Raw genomic sequence first — 18,027 nt, forward strand, 5'->3', positions numbered from 1 at the left:
GCAGGCTGCCCGTATCTAATTACGCAGCCCAAGCTAGTAAAAATATCTCTGCAATCAAGAGATGTTCAACTTTATACACAAATACTTTTACTTACTGGGTAAGTAACATGCGGTTGTATATTTAGTTTTATCCGATCAAGTGATTATTTTGTTTACTGTTCTTAGATCACTTTTAAAGAAAATCTTGGCTTATTTTGAAGAGAAGGTTGGCTCATCCTAGAGAAGGCTTATGCTTCCCTAGAAAGGATTTTCTCTGGCACATAATTCACTGAACCCCCGCAAACCCAAGGCGAGCCAGATGATTAGTTCTAATCTGAATGCGAAACTAAAAATGCAAAGTCAGTTTTCCATGGAAAACGCTCTTGGTAGTGTAGGCCCTTTCCCTAATCACAGGTTTTGTGCTGAAGTGGACCAAACCCCAGAAAAGCCAGGTTTCGCTAAATCCGTAACATCACCAGAGGAAGCAAACCCAACTGCGCTGAAGCCTTTGAAGTTCGCAGGTCTGCATGGAACAGACACAGACCCTGAGCTTCGCAAGAGAATAAAAACCTCGCCGATGCACCCTGAAAGGAAACCAGATGGGGAAAATGTGACATATTCAGGTAGTCACCACAGCTGGGAATCTGAGCTGGCATTTGCTTTGAAGTTTTGAGCAATGTCCTAAATACAGATGGACAAATGGAGTCTCTCACCAACACAGCAGACCCACCAGCGAAATAACGCAAGATGCCACCTTCGAGTGCAGTTCGCACTAACAACAAACCACCTTTTTTGGAGGGATGAGCAAAACGGGAACCGAGTTAAGGTTGCCTACTGCCCGTTAGTTTTCCTTCATCACACAAGATTTTAGTCTTTTAAGTCTTTTAGGTCTCATTTAGATAATTATAATCCACTGCTACCCTTTTTAATAAAGACATATATATAAAATGGGCATAAAAACAACTACAGTTGCAATCAATCATAATTGCATCCAACGAGGATTTGCCCAGCAACACTTTAAGCTTAAGAGTCATCAAGTCAGGACCTGAACATTACATGTATACATATTCATTATTCATATTATATAAACATTTTTTTTTTCCTCCCCTTACAGCACAAATACAGATTGTGGGCTGCAGCGTGTAACCATATATCGGCATCGATGGACCCCTGTCAGTGAGATTATAACGCAGCAGCTGCTCAGCCAGCATGCCCTGGCTTGAAGGGCAATCTGGTGATAAAACACCAGAGCGCTGAGATCAGATGGCCGGCTGCTCCAACCTTGGCCGAAGGATTTCTTCGGCTACCTAAAGGAGTTAAGAGTTTCCAACTCTGAAGCAAAAATACAGCAGAAGTCTGCATTTCAAACTCAAAGGCACGTGAATACACGCAGCTCGTCTTATTTGAAAGACGGCTACTCCAGACCAGCATAGTTTAACGCTCATGTAAATAAGCACGTGCTGGTTTTTTGCATTTTTGACAACAGTATCAGCATCTTGAAACTCATGACTAAGGCTATAATAACAAGCAACCATGAGCAGCAAGGACAAAGTAAATTTATATCAGCTTCAAGCTTTTTTTTCCTGAAGAATTATAGCATGAAAACCTCATTAACAATGAAAAAATATTCTGTTAGCATACCATGTAAAAACACCAGACTAAGAGACTAAGCTAGGATAGGCAAAACCTTGAGTACACACACTTGCCAAGAGCCACAAATGCATTCAACTGCTTAGTTCAGTGAGAAACAAATCTCTCTCTGCACAACCACTTCTGTGAGGTTCTCCTTTTGTTGGCAATTATGTCCTTGTACATTTTCAGGTCTCTGGTCTCAGGCTTTAATATTCTTGTTCCCTTTTATACTTTTGTATAAATCACTGTTCCGTCATTCTGGATCCCAGACAAGATTTGACCAGTAATTCAAAGCGACAGAAAAAAGTTCTAATTCAGCATTTAAGCTTATTTTGAGATACCGTACAACTGTTAGACAACTGTCTCTGTAACACAGCTATGAAGCAAATACAGACGGGAAGGGAAGACAAAAGCAGATTTTAAGAGTATTTGCCAAGGCAGTGAGAATGTCCAGGAACTCAAGTAAAGAGAACAGAAACAAAACCAAAATCCCATCCACCCAAAACCTCAAAGTCTCGAAGCTTTGACTCTCCACGCTTGCCACTAGATTCTTCAGTATGCAGTACAGAATGAAGCAAAACACACTTCTGCAGTAGTAGGAGGATATCTAACAAACCCCTGAGCTATTGAACAACAGGGACAGGAAGGAACACAAACTTTGAGCTCCCCAGGCCGCTAATACCCATTTCATACCTACTGTTTTTGCAGACAAAGTTCACTTATTACACTCTTCCATAGGACTGTTCACAAGAAAACAAAGTCTGAATGCTTTGCAAACATGGTTGCCCAACTGTATCTCTGCTTGAATGATACGCATTGAATAATTCATCCACAGAAGTGGAAAACACAATAGCAATAATCTTCTAAGGCACTGTCGTGTTTTATGCCATTTCCTTTCAGCTGGGTATATTAATGATGTAATTTTAGCAGGGCTACCCCTTTTGAGTTACTGTTAAAAATAGCATCCGCGCCACACACTGATGAAATGCATCCACTCCAGGCAGTGAAGTAATGCAGCAAGTCCACTGCGTTTTTTTTCCAGGGAGATAAAACAAGTCAGAAAGCAAATGAAACATTAACCTTGTAGCTTAGCATTTCTACGCACCTGAGAAATAAAAGTTACTTTAATCAAAACCATTCATTTGCATAATTACAGCCTATGGCTTTCCAGCATAAAAGAGAAAGAGAAAGTGAAATTAGAAATTAAATCACCTCAACAATGCCAAAGTTGACTATTTGTCTCCTCTACTTGCGTGGCACACAGTAACAGATAACACCATATGGGTGAGAGCCACAATTCCTCTAGTGCAGGAACACGTTCTGACAGCACTACCATCAAATGCTTAAGAAAAGTACAAGATACCCTGCTACACACAACTTTGGGGCACTACGAGCCCTTAAATGTCTCCCAGTTTCCACTGTCTGCAATCCCCAAATGAGATTTTATTCTCAACTTCTTAGCATCAACCCACGAACAACCCAAGATGCTTTCATTACCCATACAGCTGTCAAATCTCTTAATCCAGATCTCAATATCTGGCTCTGCTCTGGCATTTTTCAACAGATGCAGTTTATGAAAACTACATTAAGCCTGCATTAAACAGAAGAATCCAACTTTCTTTAAACAACTGCAAATAAAATTGAATTAGTACACAGAATTTTGCTGCTTTGACTGTTCTCAGCTTCGTTCTGCCTTCATTTTGATTCTATTTATAATGAACCCAATGTTCATAGCACCATTTTCTTGTTTGGTTATTAGCAAAAGGAGATAGAAGTTAGTGAAGGCACATATAACTTAAGAAATAGTGTCTTAACTATTGAAGCGAAACAAGGGGGAAGAACTTGCTTGTGTCTACAAAGAGTGCCCAAAGAGCCTTTCTGACCACCAATTAGAAAAATCCCAAACATTTTGTCACAAACCTGAGGTTTTTTTCTCAAGAGAGCTATACGAACATTAAGCCAGCCCTGATGTGAAGCAAGAACTACCCTAGCTTAACGGATACAGAAACAAGACTCTACAGTAAATCACAAGCAAAGCCGTATCTAGAACACAGGAATCGGCAGCACTTGCAGTGATCCTCAAAGGACACAAGGCACCAATTCCTTCTGAGTTTGAATCTGCAGTCCAAAAAAAAAAAAAAAATAATTACCCACTGTCTTCTGACTGGTGAATCAAGGCTGGCATCAGCTGGTAGTCAAAGTACAGGAGAACACCGTTTAAAAAACATGACCAATTTCCTCCCCTCTAACTGCGTGTCCTGCCGTTAGACTCGGTGAGAGACCTTTTGCAAATGGTCTCTCACTGTAAGTACTATTACATTTGCTGTTTCTTCTTTGCAGTCCATCTGTTCCCTTGTGCCAGATACTGAGTGTGAGAAATCACAGTCACTTCCATGGAAAGAAAGTGCTGTCATTTACTAAATCAGGTCACTTGAGATTAGAAAGAAGGGAAGCAGAGTAAAGAAATATTTACTGTAGTAGTAGGGGAAGCAAAGAAAATTGCTGGCAAAGTAAACAACTTTTTTTGTGACATGTTCTCATCCTTCTTCTCCACCTACTTCATTTTCAAACCAGACCCATATGTCATGTCAGTGCTCCATACTAAGGATAACAGCTCCTGTGACTTACTGCCCTACTTGAAACCAGAATTTATCGTTTCTGATTCCCAATATCACCGATTTCGCTAATGTTATCTCAAGCCCTACAACGTCTGGTATCTTTTCCCTGCCATCGTCCAATTCTTTCGAAAGCTGCCAGCCTCCCATGTCTGCAGAGAAAAGCCCCAGTGTGAGAATCCTAATCAGAATTAGGATGAATAATAAGAATAAGAATGAGAATCCTCATCAGAAGTCAAGCAAGAAACCTAGGATTTACTTTAAGTTCTCATGAATTTTCAGATCTGGATCCAAAAATCTGTGAGGGATGACAACATTTCTAACTTGTATATGCAACTACCTGTAAAAACTCCAGCCACCTATTGACAGAATTATTGTACTTTAAGCCTATTACCCTCAGGGAGCCACCTTTTGGAGAAAAGAATTTATCTAAATGTAAAGGTATATGAAAACAAAAAACATGCTTTGGAAAATGGGGGATTTAACAATAAACTGGTAAGGGAAGGGAAAGAACATCTGCCAGCTAACAACCAACCAGCTATAAAAGCTTTTTAAGCATGCCATACACAAGAAAATTGCCATTTAGTTATTAACACACTTGTGACAGTATGTAAAAAAAAAATGGGCAAGGACATTATGGTTTTCTAGGAATATATGTGAATCACTCCTATTTTCTTCTTTAAAGTGATTTTTTTTTTGTCCAATTTAGTTCAGGGGAAATGTGAGCCTAGATAGGATAAGCAAGCCATTTATTTTAAATTCTTGTATCCCTCTGTTTAACATGGCAGTGAAACAGGTTATTTCAAAACAGACATTTCCAGATGTTAAAGGGTGTTAAGTTCTAAAGAGATGCAAGGAACAGCTGAGCATTTCTGACCATTTCACACATCCCTTACTCAATCTTCAAGCAGCAGACACAGAAGTGTCCAGTCCTAATGAGCTATTTGCCATCAGGTTGCAGCAGGAATTGCCAGGAGTCAAGAATCAGCACTTAATGTTCACCTTTGTTTCTTTCTTCAAGTCCTGCATGATGTGTTTTCTATCCTTCAGTAAGTTTTTAAATTTCGAATTTCCTCTCCCCCCACCCCCTGCCTTTAAAAAGGCTTTTCAGTATAAATGCAGGTTTAAGCATTAGTTCCACCAAGATGTACACCAGGTAAAGTTTTCACAACTCATTTTATTCTGACTCTGCTACATTTTTTTCCAGAAGATGCGCTGCATTAAGCCATTACCTAAAGATTTGAGAAAAACTGGTTTTGCTCATTTAATGCAATTTTAATTAAAAGCTCAAGTTGCTTATGTTGTTTCCATTACTGGCAGAAGGTCATGCTGTTGCTTCCATAGCTGTTGAGGTAATGGCTATTAATTTCATTGCATTAACAACTAATGTGCCACAGCAGGCACTTCCAGGACTTCATAGGCATGAAATGGCAATATAAGAGAGTCCTTCCAGAAATGTACCTAAGTGTTGCCTCCTGTGCTTCTAAAGAGCCATGGGAAAAAGGCAAATAGTATTAAATATGAGTTTATCATCTCACATTAGACATTGACAACTACACTGTCATTATCTAAGACCAGGAATCCACCTGAGGAACGCATTACAGCAAGGTAAACTCCTTGACATGGCTGAATTTACCAGCATACTATTCTTCGAATTTTTATTTTTCAGAGTGGCTTGATTCTAATTCATTATAAACAGAAGTATCATCCAGCTCCCACTAAAACCAAATTGAACAGGCTTCAGAGTACTCAAAATCTAAGTGCTTCACTGTCAAACCGTATTTTAACAGAAAGCTGGGCATTTTCTAATGTTTAATAAGAAAAATTATATTGCCCAGTACACAAATTCAGAACAAGTCTTCACAGAACATAAGAATAAATAAAAGCAAGATTAATTAGTAGGGAGCAAAATGAAGTCTTTTTTCCCCATGGACCTATGCTGCATGTGTCTCCTGTCTTCTGCAGAGACTCCAGCCCCATATCCCCTATGGAAAGAGGTATGGTTGTAGTAGGTCTGTCATATCTACGATGTCTACCTTAATTTTTTCCAAATTTTCCACATATTCCCTAAACATACACATGTAAGTAGCTACCTTCCTTCCCCAGGAACGCTTACCATTGCAAGACACCTGCCCGTCTTGCACACTCATTTACTTCTGCAGGATTTACTTCAGTCGTGCATCCCTACAGTGATGCACACAGGACTCTCTCAAGCTGCCAACTGGGCAAGTCAGCACATGTTGCCTCTAGTCCAGAAAAAACAAACACAATGAGTGGCTGGGCAGACAAAACAGGCTAAGAGCTGAACTGTTCTTACCTCTCCTCTTGATGGAAGCATGAGCAAGTGTCTTCTATCCAGAAACTACCATAAATAAAAACTCCAAATACCTCTGTGAAATTTGAATTCATTTATTCAACAGGCTCAACAGTTAATAAGGTATGGACTGACAGAGCTGCCCAAGCAGAGCGATTCCATCACCTTTACTGAGGAAAGACAAGCAAGAAGCCCAAACAAGACTAAAGAAAAAGAACCACTCAGCAGATCCAAGATAATGCTCTTAGGTATACGCTTGATATAAGCATTCTTTTAGAATATGTGAACAAGGCATGTGGTATATACACAATTAAAACTGCTTATAGGAAATGTGCATTAGTGAGTCTTCTGTCATACAAGCTCAAACAAGAGCCATGGGTAAGTATATACAGCATGACTCTCCACTGAAGCCAACTCACTGCAGCTCTTGGCCAAGGGGTAGACCTTTTAATCTTCATGTGAAGTGCCTGTGAACCACAAAGGGCTGCCCTCGTGAAGGAAGCTAGGCCATGAAAGACGAACTTCAGCAAGAAGCACCTTTAAGTAGTTGCGCAAAAAGGCTATGACAAATATTGTGTGAGAAGGCAGATCAGAAGCCTACTTTTCATTCCGTTAGAAGAGTCCCCATGCTGCTCTCCCCTCCTCTCCCTTTGTATCTTGTCATAGCAATCCCAGATCTCTCCTGACAAGGCTTGTTATGTGGAAAGGGAGGATGACAAAAATACTGACTCCAACCTCTAGAGAGTACAAAAGTTAACTTATTAACAGTTAACAACATAAATTTGCCAGAGTCCAAGTGCAGCCCCAGGAGTGTGGAACTCTACTCCCAGTTGTGACACAGCCCAAGGGTGAGCTATTTAACCTGGCCTCTGGCTTTGGGGACATAAAATGGGCTTCTATGCCTGCCTACATAAGCACAGAGTACAACTGCACAATCAGTAAAAACTTGAGATGAAATGCAAGGCTTTTGATTTTTTTTTTTTAAAACTAAATTAAAAAACCCATGAGTATCGTCTTTATTGCAAAATTAATCCTCCAACCTTAATTGAACTCCAACTCCAACTACAGAAGACCAAGCTGCATGATTTATGCAACATACAGGCTTCAAGAAATATCTTAATATACAATAATCTTCTAGCACAGGGGAAAATATACAACATCAAAACATTTTTCTGAAGTACACTAATCCTTGGATTTGATTGCTGGAATTAACTCTAAATACTTGATACTCATAAAACAACTAGTATATTAGAGACAGTAAGTTGGGAATGCAATGCCTGGTGTGTGATCTAACAACATACATCGCTGAAGTTTAGAAGCAGAGTTCTACCTCAGAGATAAAAATGAAGATATATACAAACAGCTGAAAAATTATATACAGTTGGTAGAGGGAGATTTTTCCTGAAGGATTATCATAGCCTAAATATTTCTTTAAGCCCTACCCTAACAGTAGTTGACCCTATATTGTTGGAGATGATGTATTTACTTAAAAATAGAATAATCCAGCTACACAACTGATGCAGAACAAGGCACTATAAAGTCTGGACCCCCCTGAACTAAAAGGATTTTGGAGCTTTTTTCTCCCCCTGTTTTATCCCCCTGCCTTCAATAGGCCGAACAACTGGTGTCAGACATTTCAGGAGGAAGACTGTTGATTGCCATTAGCCAAGAGAGCGCCTGCAGTCTCGTTTCTTGTGGGAAAAAAGGACGAGTCAAGGAAGCAGGAGACAAAAAAAGGTGTAAGACCATACAAACACGTTTTGCCAAGGAAAATAAATTAGATAGGAAAAATAGTGTTTGGAAGTTCTGGATAGCTTAGACCACACATTTCTGCTGACTATCGTAATGAAACAATTTAGATACCAAAGCTTGCTGCACGTAACAGTCAGCTTAACCTATCTGCAACTCATATCCAACCTGAAGTCAACAGGATTACTACAAACAAGGATATATTTTACATCCTAATATTAATCCAAAATTAAATCAATACATTACTGAGATGCATTTTCTCTAAAGTTTCGTTTTCTTCATGTCCACAGACTGCAGCTCCTTTTGTCCAGTAAGTCATGGGTTATTCTATGTATTTATTCCAGCCTGGGATGCTGTTGAGGCTTTGCAGGACCCTGTATGTGGACTAATAGCACACCTTCAATTAAGCAAGAAGTTTTACCATGCTCAGCAGGAGTACTAAATGGAGTACAGATTGTAGAATAAAGCCTACTGTGCCCATTTTACATCTAAAAGCTTTACTCCTCTGTCCACAGAAAGCAGTTTGGGCCTATCATTAGATGCATGTGTTGCAAGAATTGTGATTCAGCTTCACTATATAAGGATCGTATTTCAACAGTTGCTTCATTTGAAATCAGGCTGGCTTGAAGACAATTTTGAGGTTTTGTGTGGCAACAGCGGAAAGGCAAGATAAATACACAGGAAACACAAGAAGAGGGGAATTTTTGTCACTTCGCAGAAAATGAAACTTGTCCAGTCGAGGAAACCATCTTCCAGACTGCTTTATGGAGGAAAACAGTGGTAAGTGCCACCTGCAAAGCCTCATGGCAGTAATGAACATCTTACAAATACCAACACAGGACTTCCACTGCAGAAAATTTAAAACGGAGGCTGTGACAAATCAAAATTTTACTCAGTATTAGGAGAAATTACATTACGAAGACTGCACAGCCTTCTTACTGTAATGTTTTGCAACTTACATTGCCTTTATTATAAAGATTCTTTTGTTCCACACTTCAACATCTGGTCTAATGTACTTCATTCCACTGTGCTTTTGGAAAATATGCTGTGGTCGCTGACCATGTTTAACACATTGCTAAAATATGTCACATGCACAGAGTAGTACTTGCCTACAGTGCTATCCACCTAATGGCAAAATCGTTCTGCTTGGGACCTTGCAGTAAGGGTAGTTAATAACATCTCCGGTGTACGGGAAATTCCTATCGCTTTTTTTAAACAACACAAAAATAAGCTGTATTTTTCATTCAGCTTTGATAACCATAACTACTCTCTTTTGGGAATTGCCACACACGGTCAGAACAACTCTACATCCATAGGTTTGTTACAAATTAGCTCTGTGAATGGGAATTCCTGTAGGTCAGATGCTGGACTTCTGGACTTTGGCATAACAACTGAATTTCCCTTAGCTACCAGCGCAGGACTGCCTGCAAAACAAAATTTGCTAATGAATACACTGGTTTTAACCAGTGACCTTCTTTAACCACCTGGGTCACTTGCTACTGGGAAAAGGTTCTGAGGTGGCTCCCCAGAAAATGTGGGGTAAAATCCTCAATTTAAGACAACCAGCCTCAGTGCCCTTATCAGAATGTCTCCAAGCAAGTTTGCTGACTTTGTTGGCACTGTGCTGGGAAACACAACCCTGCCTATAGAAGGGACCATCACTACACAGCTGCACTGTTGCTAAAGTATGTGCCTGTCAGGCAAGCATTTGCAAGCACGAAATCTCATCTTTGAAACGGGAATCAACATTTCTGACACTGACGCCTTCTGCAACTATATTTGCACTGGTTCAGTTCTTGTAGTATCGTGGAAAAAAGTCTAGGGCAACACAAGGAAGAGAGTGTGGCACTCGACTCACCCAGTGTGCAAAAAATGCCCAACCTTCATTTCAATTTGATTGTTTTGTTTGGATCAGTGTTAAAACCATAGTTAAAACCCGACTACATCCTAGAAACAGTGGAAAAAGAGACAGAAAGATCTAGCAACACATCCCTCCTGGAATTTCAATTACAAGAATCTATCTGTATTTGTCTCCGTTCTCCTTGACCAGCGAGATCTGTCAATACCTTAAAACCTGTAAATAAGCCTGTCTGCAGCTTACAAGCACAACAATAGCCAGTCCCTGAGAACAGGGAAAGTCTCCACTTCCCAAAGTTATCTCCAGTTAAAATAACATCCACATCTGTGAAAACAGGTTTGAACAATCCTAAATCACTGGTCAGAAAATATGAGTAAAAAGCACAATTTCTACTGCATGTTACAGCTATAAGGCTTCAGAAGAGGTCCACATCCTTTATGTCAATACCCATCCATATTTGTTCCTAAACTTGCATCTTTGAACTTTATTTTACAAAAGAAAAGTCCAGATAAAGCACAGACACCTGACATGCTTATGTCAACAGGTACAGGATCTTCCTAGTGTCACAACTCTTTACTCTGCAGAAACGTCCATCTGGTTTACCCTACTTTACTGCTGATACATGCAGAAGGGAGAAGGGGCTTTAGCTAAGACTGAAGGACCAGCACAGAAAAATTGGTGAATTTTGCTAAATATTGATAGGCTCATCAAAATATTGATTTGCCCCCAGCTGGTCACCACTCCCAACAACTCGGACATGACAGCATGGATCCAGTACCCCAATGCCTGACTGTTCCCAAGGTTAGCTGGGCCCCTGAGGTAAAAGGAAAGGTTTATGGACTTCTCAGACTGACGCTCATTTTATAGCTTCATTTCCCAAGGCAGCAGTATTCTGTGCAGATAGGACAGTGAAATTATTCAGAAGTTACGTATTTGACAAGTCTCTACATGAAACATGTATGAATGTTTCCAGCTAACCACTTAATGCAAACACAAGTGCATACAGATTCCCACCACAGTTTGTTAAAGATTGTTCAGCAATATACTCCACTCATCTCTCTCCCGTGTAGAAACTTGGAATACTTTATGCTAAAAGCTAGTGTGGATTAGGGAAAACAGCCACTGATAGCTTTCAGGTCCAAGCCTACTACAAACCCATTCAGTGTTTAACTATATACAGAGTATGTCATATTACTGACATTTCTACGAATCAGGATTAAAACCATTCACTGGATTACTACAAACTGTCTCTAATCCAACTAAGCACAATGGATACTGCACCTTTCATGAGCTTTCTCATTTTTCTTCTGTTTCAGCCTTTTTAACTGAGACACTTCCAGCTTCGGTGCTTTGCCAAGAAAGGCATGACGAACTTAGGCAGCCCATGATTTCTGACCACAAGCAAGAAGAAATCCTGTCCTCTCAAGCTGTCTGAAAAAAGACTCACTAGAAAATATCAACACAGGAATCACACAACTGGTCAAGCAACCTGGCCATCCCATACTCTCATGGCTAAATTTCATGTGCTCTATGTTAAAAAGTTAACCGGTCCTGCTAAATTACGAGATGTGTCTGTTTGCTCCGAGAATTAGAAGTCTGTAAGTGAGCAACAGTGGCTTCAGGCTGGCAAATAATCTTCAGTTGTACTCCAGCCTTAAGAGGCAGAACTCCCTACCAGGCAGATCATCATATATCAAGGAGAACTCAACACAATCTTTGCTGCTGGTGAACCAGAAAGAGTATCAGTTAGTAAGAAAATCGTATTTGTTCTACAACTCCTTTTACCAGCTATCTCTAAGGCAATCTATAAATTAAAAAGCTACATTCTCTGAAAACTAAGCAGGTATTCTATAAGAGAAAAAACAGATCAGAGGAAAACCTAATTAATTTTCACAGTGTACCATGACTAATCTTGGCATATATGGTACTGGAATAGCAATCACTGAGTACAAATGAACACAGTGTTGAACTCTGTCCTATTTTTAATCAGATGAAAGCCACAAACCTAGCCATGCTTCTGCTTAGTGCTGCATTTTCTTCTACCCTGATAGCTTTTACAGCTGGAGAAATAGCTACTTACAGCACTATTCTGCTGTAAAAAATTATTGCTACTTACGGCTACTGGGATTATAGTTGAGTATGTCACAGAAAAGGAGGTCTGGTGGAGGCAAGCTAAGAACATTTCCTTGGGACATTTAACCCCTTCCAATCTGTATCAGTTCCTCTGAGTGCAGATGTGCTTTGAAATTCTTGATCACCATTTACATGGTATTAAACTGTATTTGCAAGGTTATGCAGCAAGCCAGTGGCAGAGAAGGAAACAGAACTCCGAAGACCAATTCCAAATAAAAAAAAAATTATATTTGACAATATTTTTAATTTGACAATATTTTTAATAACATCTGAAGGCAATACACTGGTGCTGCTAATGTGATGGTATATGTCCCCTGCATTAGTTGTGCCATACAGAGCTATTTTTATTAATACCACAAAGAGTTCTACAGAAGCTGTTCTACACAAATAGCAGCTCACAGTTCAAAGACTTTCCTCACTTAACAGTGCTTTTTGTATGCATTAAACAAAAATACTGTTAGTCACATTTTAACCTAGATGTTTTAATATTTGTAATCATATCCTGGAGTGTGGAAATGGAATGCATACTTATTAACTCAAATTTCCTAAGCCCAGTTTTTAGCCAGGTCAGCATGCAATAGAGCATTACAAAAATAAGACTCATTTTGTAACAACATTCAGGGTGCACACGTGTGCTGAGAAAGGTGCAAGCTCTCTATCTTCCACTCCTCCTCCCTCAGTTTCTCACTTACACATCCTTGGGAACCAAGAGAAAGGTGGAAGTGGAAGCCTAACTGCTGTTTTAAATGCCTTCTCTTCTCCCCAGTAGCTCACCACCATATGCTTCATCCAAGAAATAACCTGCTACTATAAGGATGAGAGGTGGAATGTCAGAGTTATTCACTCTTCGAGAACATAACACTTCATGAGAGCTAAGCTGGTATTTCAACTCATAAGGAACCTTCTTGCTTATTTCCTAACAGAAGAGTAAGCATACTTGTCTCTCGCTGACCATTTTTCACTGATACACTAACACGTCCTACAAAAACCCTTCTACGACTTCCCTTGCTCAACCCAACCCAGAATTAAAGAAGCAAAATTCCAGTCTCCAATCACAATGAAAATAACACTAATCGCCATCAAGAGACACGAGTTCCTTGCCCCACTGGAAGTACGCATGCGGGAAAGGACACACCTTTGGAGTGTTTCCCCGAAGGCCTCTTGGGTAATGACTCCTCAATGGAATGTGTTGATGTATGTAGTACATTTTCCAAACTGTTACTGACACTGTTGATGGGGGTCTCGGACCTTGGAGTGACCTGGGAAGAAAAAAAACACAAAAATCCAATATAATAAACCGAGGGAATGCGCAAACATCCCACCTTCCTCTGGGGTGACAGAACCACTCTGAAGGCAGTTAGGAAATGTTTGCTTCTTTTAAAACCAAGGGGTGTTCCTACCGGTATTCCACAAGTAACAGTTCAGGGAAGTTGGTTTAGTCAGCAGCTATTCACAAATCTAGATTATCTTGGCTAATCTATAAAGCTACTTAAAGTATAATTCTTTTTTAAACAATAGTCACCCAGCAGTCAATTGTAGAGATACTGCAAGACCCTTAACCTCTCCACGCTGCAGTTCTTAATGTTTCAACAACGAAACTAGGGGAAAAGGGCTCTTGGAAAATACCATTTTTATGTCACCTATCTACACAGATGCAGACTCAAGGCATTTCAAAGTATTTCCACACAGATTACAGGGAATGAATTCTGATTTAGCAAAAACCTCATTTTCTTGTCTTTGCCATTTAAAAGCCTGCTATCACGATCATATTTCAGTGAAAAAATGCACACTAAAAATGCCCGAGCAGAAGGCTGCATCATCAAAACAGACTTCATGGCCTAATACGTACCTTCTAAACTGCATTTAGCATTAAGAAAACATATTTTCACCATTACTTAAAACTACAGAAACAAACATAAGCCTTTAGAAAAAGCAGAATTGAACACTGCCCACTTCAGCTGCTGTCCACAAGAGCATTCACGTTTACGTAGCAACACATAAAAACATTATTACTTGTAGTATAACATTCAATGCCTGCCTCATAAGCAAGGCAGTTACTCTTGTTTTCTAGGTAATGAGAAGCAGAAGTGGCTGAACAGTTACATTAGCAGTACCGAACATGAGGGTTTAAGTATCTTTAAGAGGAAAGCGTGCTTTAAAGAGGTAGTTAAGACTAACAAAAGCACTCATACTAACGCACACATTACTTGAATTTCAATTGCCACATTTTGAATCAACGTAAGATCCTGGTAGGGAGAGTTGTAATTAGAGTTTAACATGGGTTTTAGCCTTTCACAAATCACAGGAAAAAATGTGCACCCCAACATAACCAAAGCAGCTATCCTTTATTCATGGAAACTAATACTAGCGACTACAGGTCCCTGTAAGGAAAAAGGCCCACTCAGATCCTGATTACTTGAGACAGTGCCATGAGTTAGGAGAATTTACGCTGAAAACAATGCTTTGCTCGCCCTACCGTTAGCCTTACATATTGACATCAACGGGAATACACAATGCAAGTCAAAATCAGCACATCCCTACCTCTATACAATGACCTATTGTAAGCTCCATTTTAAGACTGACGTTTACAGATTTATACGCAGTTTAAGGCAGTAGCACAAGTGAAGGACCCGGTATACTTGACATCCATAAAAGAGATTACATATAGAGATTACAAAAGAAATTACATATACATATACATAAAGAAAACAATCCAGAAAGACAGATGAGTGTCAGAAGAAAGCGGGATTACAAGTACCTGCTTTCCTTTTCAGCACTGCTAGTCTACTTTTCGGTCAAAAATAAAGTTTACTTGTATGCTTCTTCAGCACAGCTTTCCACCAATAACAAAAGCTAAATATCAAGCTTTCACATTAGAAAGACTAGCCATTAAACTTTAAGCTTGGGGGGGAGAGTGGGGAGTAGTTTAAACCTCCTCATAAAGTCAGTCTTTACCAAAGCTTATCTCACACTGTCTCTCTCCTGGAGCTCATTAAACTCTCCCTCCAGTGCACTGCTGCTGAGAGGAAGTTCCAGCGGAGTGAGCAATGACAGCACCATCCTCCTGGCAATGGGAGATTTTGGAAGAGCAACTGAGTAACAGAGCAAGCTAGAAAATGAGCTTCAGGCAAGCCTATGTTACCCTAAATAACCAGGTTCCAAAAGCTCAGAACCATCAGCAAATATAAACAGTTAGAGTACTTGAAACTGAGTAAGAACATAGCCACATGGTTTCCGAAAAATCTCTAAACAAGCAGTTTGTCACAATATATTACCTCCTATCTCATATTCCCTTCTCTCCACTATCCTTACAATAAGCGTTGCGTGCAGTTTAAAATTTGCATTTTGTTTATACACAACCTCCAATTCTTTCCATAAAGATTTAATTTTTATATGCTTGGTAAAGATAATTTAGCCCATATGTCTTGACTGACTGAGCTCATATACTATCTGATTCAGTCGCACATCAAAGCAAAGCAGTTTCAAATTGGCCTAGAAAAAAAGTCACAAAGCTCTGATTAGTTCCAAATGGAGCGCTTTGTTAGTGAGCTGAATGGTGTTAGAACCAGTGAATCTGACTGCTTAAAGCTTTCACTCCAAATTTTAAATAATTTTTTCCACTGACTTAAACATACCAATACTGCAAAGGTTTGGATTTGTTTAGGAAAAGTAAAATAATAAAAAATATTTTGCAAATCAAAGTTTTATTTCCAAAATAGCAACAGCCTTTTTTTTTTTTTTTAATTTGAGGCCAAGCAAAACAGAGAGGAACAATAACCCATCAGCTACGAACTGCAGAAGATACTGTCCTGGGAGGGTTGGGAGAAATACTGGAAAAAGCTTAACCGTAGGTGCCCAGGAAGGACTTGTCCAAATTCAACTGTAGAAACTCAGTGTCAGGTAAATTCCGGGAGGAATGTTCACCATATCTGAACACTACTGCAATCCCTCGTTTGGGCTCAGCACAAACAGCTACTAATAAGCAGTCACTAGATTCTGAATAAAGAACAAGGCATTCCAGTGAGATAAAGATACTGAGAAGTGGTAAGCAAATTGCTTTGGACCTTTTAGGATCTGTAACATCTCTGAAGAAAGCCAAGATACCACTAAAGAATAAGCATCTGCTGTTCAGGAACTGTTAAAGGCTTGTTTTCGAAAGCAGTAACAGTCCACAGTAAAGGTGGATGAGCTGGCATCTCAGAAACCAGAAATGTTCAGGCCATATATCATAACAAACCACAGAAGTGACATTTTATAAATGCAGAAAAATTCACAAATCACTCAAGGTCTCAGAGGGCACAGCATCAGACATTTGACCAGAAGACTTTGGATTTTTCAACTTAAATTATTTGAGAACATCAGCAGAAGCAGCCCATGAAGACTAATCGAATACAACAGCAACCCCAGAGAGTTAAAGCAGTAGAAGTATTCTTCGCTATACCTAATCGTTTCCTTGGCACAACATTTTGTAGAGGGCCAGGGAGAAGGAAAGCCTTCTGTTGCACCTATCCATAGTTTCATTAGATTATTCATAAATTGTTTTAACATCACAGTGGCCTGTAGGCTTATTCAATGACTCTAGAAGATGCACCATTCAAATGGGCACAGAAGAGAGCCTTAAATTATTTTTACTCAACTCTAATGTTGCGCCTACTCCCTCCACAGCAAAGCATCTGGCTCACAGATGAGCTTTGGATTTTCCAGATTAAAACCTAGCTTGTCTCTTGAATTTCAAGTTAAAGTAGTAGCCATAACTGACAATAGCAAAGAAAATTCATCACTATGTAACAACTAACTGAGGCTCAGCCTGAATTCTTCTGAGCCCCGTTCTCCATAGTAATAGACAGTATCAAAACTGGTATCGGCTACTAAAAAGCGCATCCTCTTCCCAGCAAGGGCTAGACAGAAGGATCACAGAATGCCACCCCAAAGCCCTCCACCCCCAGGAGTTAACCAGGAAGGGAAACAATTGCTTTGACTCGGGGTTGAGGACAAACATGTCAAGGTATCAGAAGTCATTGCTAGAATTTTAGCCATTATCACATTTTTCCCCTTTCACCTGCCAGCAAACAATAACATTTCTTTCCAGCAGAGTGCAGTGATTTTCTTCTCAGCATCAGAGATGTACTAGCAGGCATAGATCTTCTTGGGACAGCAAGAAAAGTTCTAGAAAGCTCTCCAAAACCCCTGATCCATCAAAAAGCACACAGAAAAAAAACCACAAAAAAACCCCACACAACAAAATCACCAGGAGCAGTTACTTCAACAGGTGATGTTTCTCTTTCAGCCAGTGCTACCTGAAGTGGCTCTGCCGCTATCCAAGAGAGTGGAAGTCAGTATGCAAAATGGTAAATCTGTGAAGCCAGATTCAGCAACGGTTAGCTTCGCTCCCCAGGGACAATGCCTAACATTTAATATAGCAAAGCCTTTCATAAAAATAACAGGATTGATAGAAGTCGAACTTAATGTGGTAAGAATTTTACCAAAACAGCAATTATATGTTCCTTTTAAAAATAACTAAACAGAACACAGAAAATACATGGTTTAATAGCGAATTATTTGCTGACTTAGTTTGAAGCGGAGCCAATACTAACAAATCAACATAGCTTACTACCTAAAGTGTAACATGACTTATAATTTAAGGAAACAATGATACAGGATCCGAGGGAATAAAATACTGATTTCTGTACCTAGTTAGGTATGAAATTTAGGTCACGCATTACACAGGAAAAGCGAACAAAATATAA

The 18,027-nt window shown here is 39.6% G+C and overlaps 1 protein-coding gene across 1 annotated transcript in view; it reads right to left on the reverse strand.

The window, feature by feature from the left end:
* Window positions 1-18,027, reverse strand: part of ZCCHC14 (zinc finger CCHC-type containing 14) — a 51,699-nt gene that overhangs the window by 23,966 nt on the left and 9,706 nt on the right. Inside the window, exon 2 of the mRNA XM_009478230.2 lies at window positions 13,416-13,539. Within this exon, the coding sequence (XP_009476505.2) occupies window positions 13,416-13,539 (124 nt within the window). The remainder of the gene's footprint in view (window positions 1-13,415; window positions 13,540-18,027) is intronic.

This window comes from Pelecanus crispus, chromosome 8 (assembly GCF_030463565.1).
Source record: "Pelecanus crispus isolate bPelCri1 chromosome 8, bPelCri1.pri, whole genome shotgun sequence".
NCBI classification, from domain to species: domain Eukaryota; kingdom Metazoa; phylum Chordata; class Aves; order Pelecaniformes; family Pelecanidae; genus Pelecanus; species Pelecanus crispus.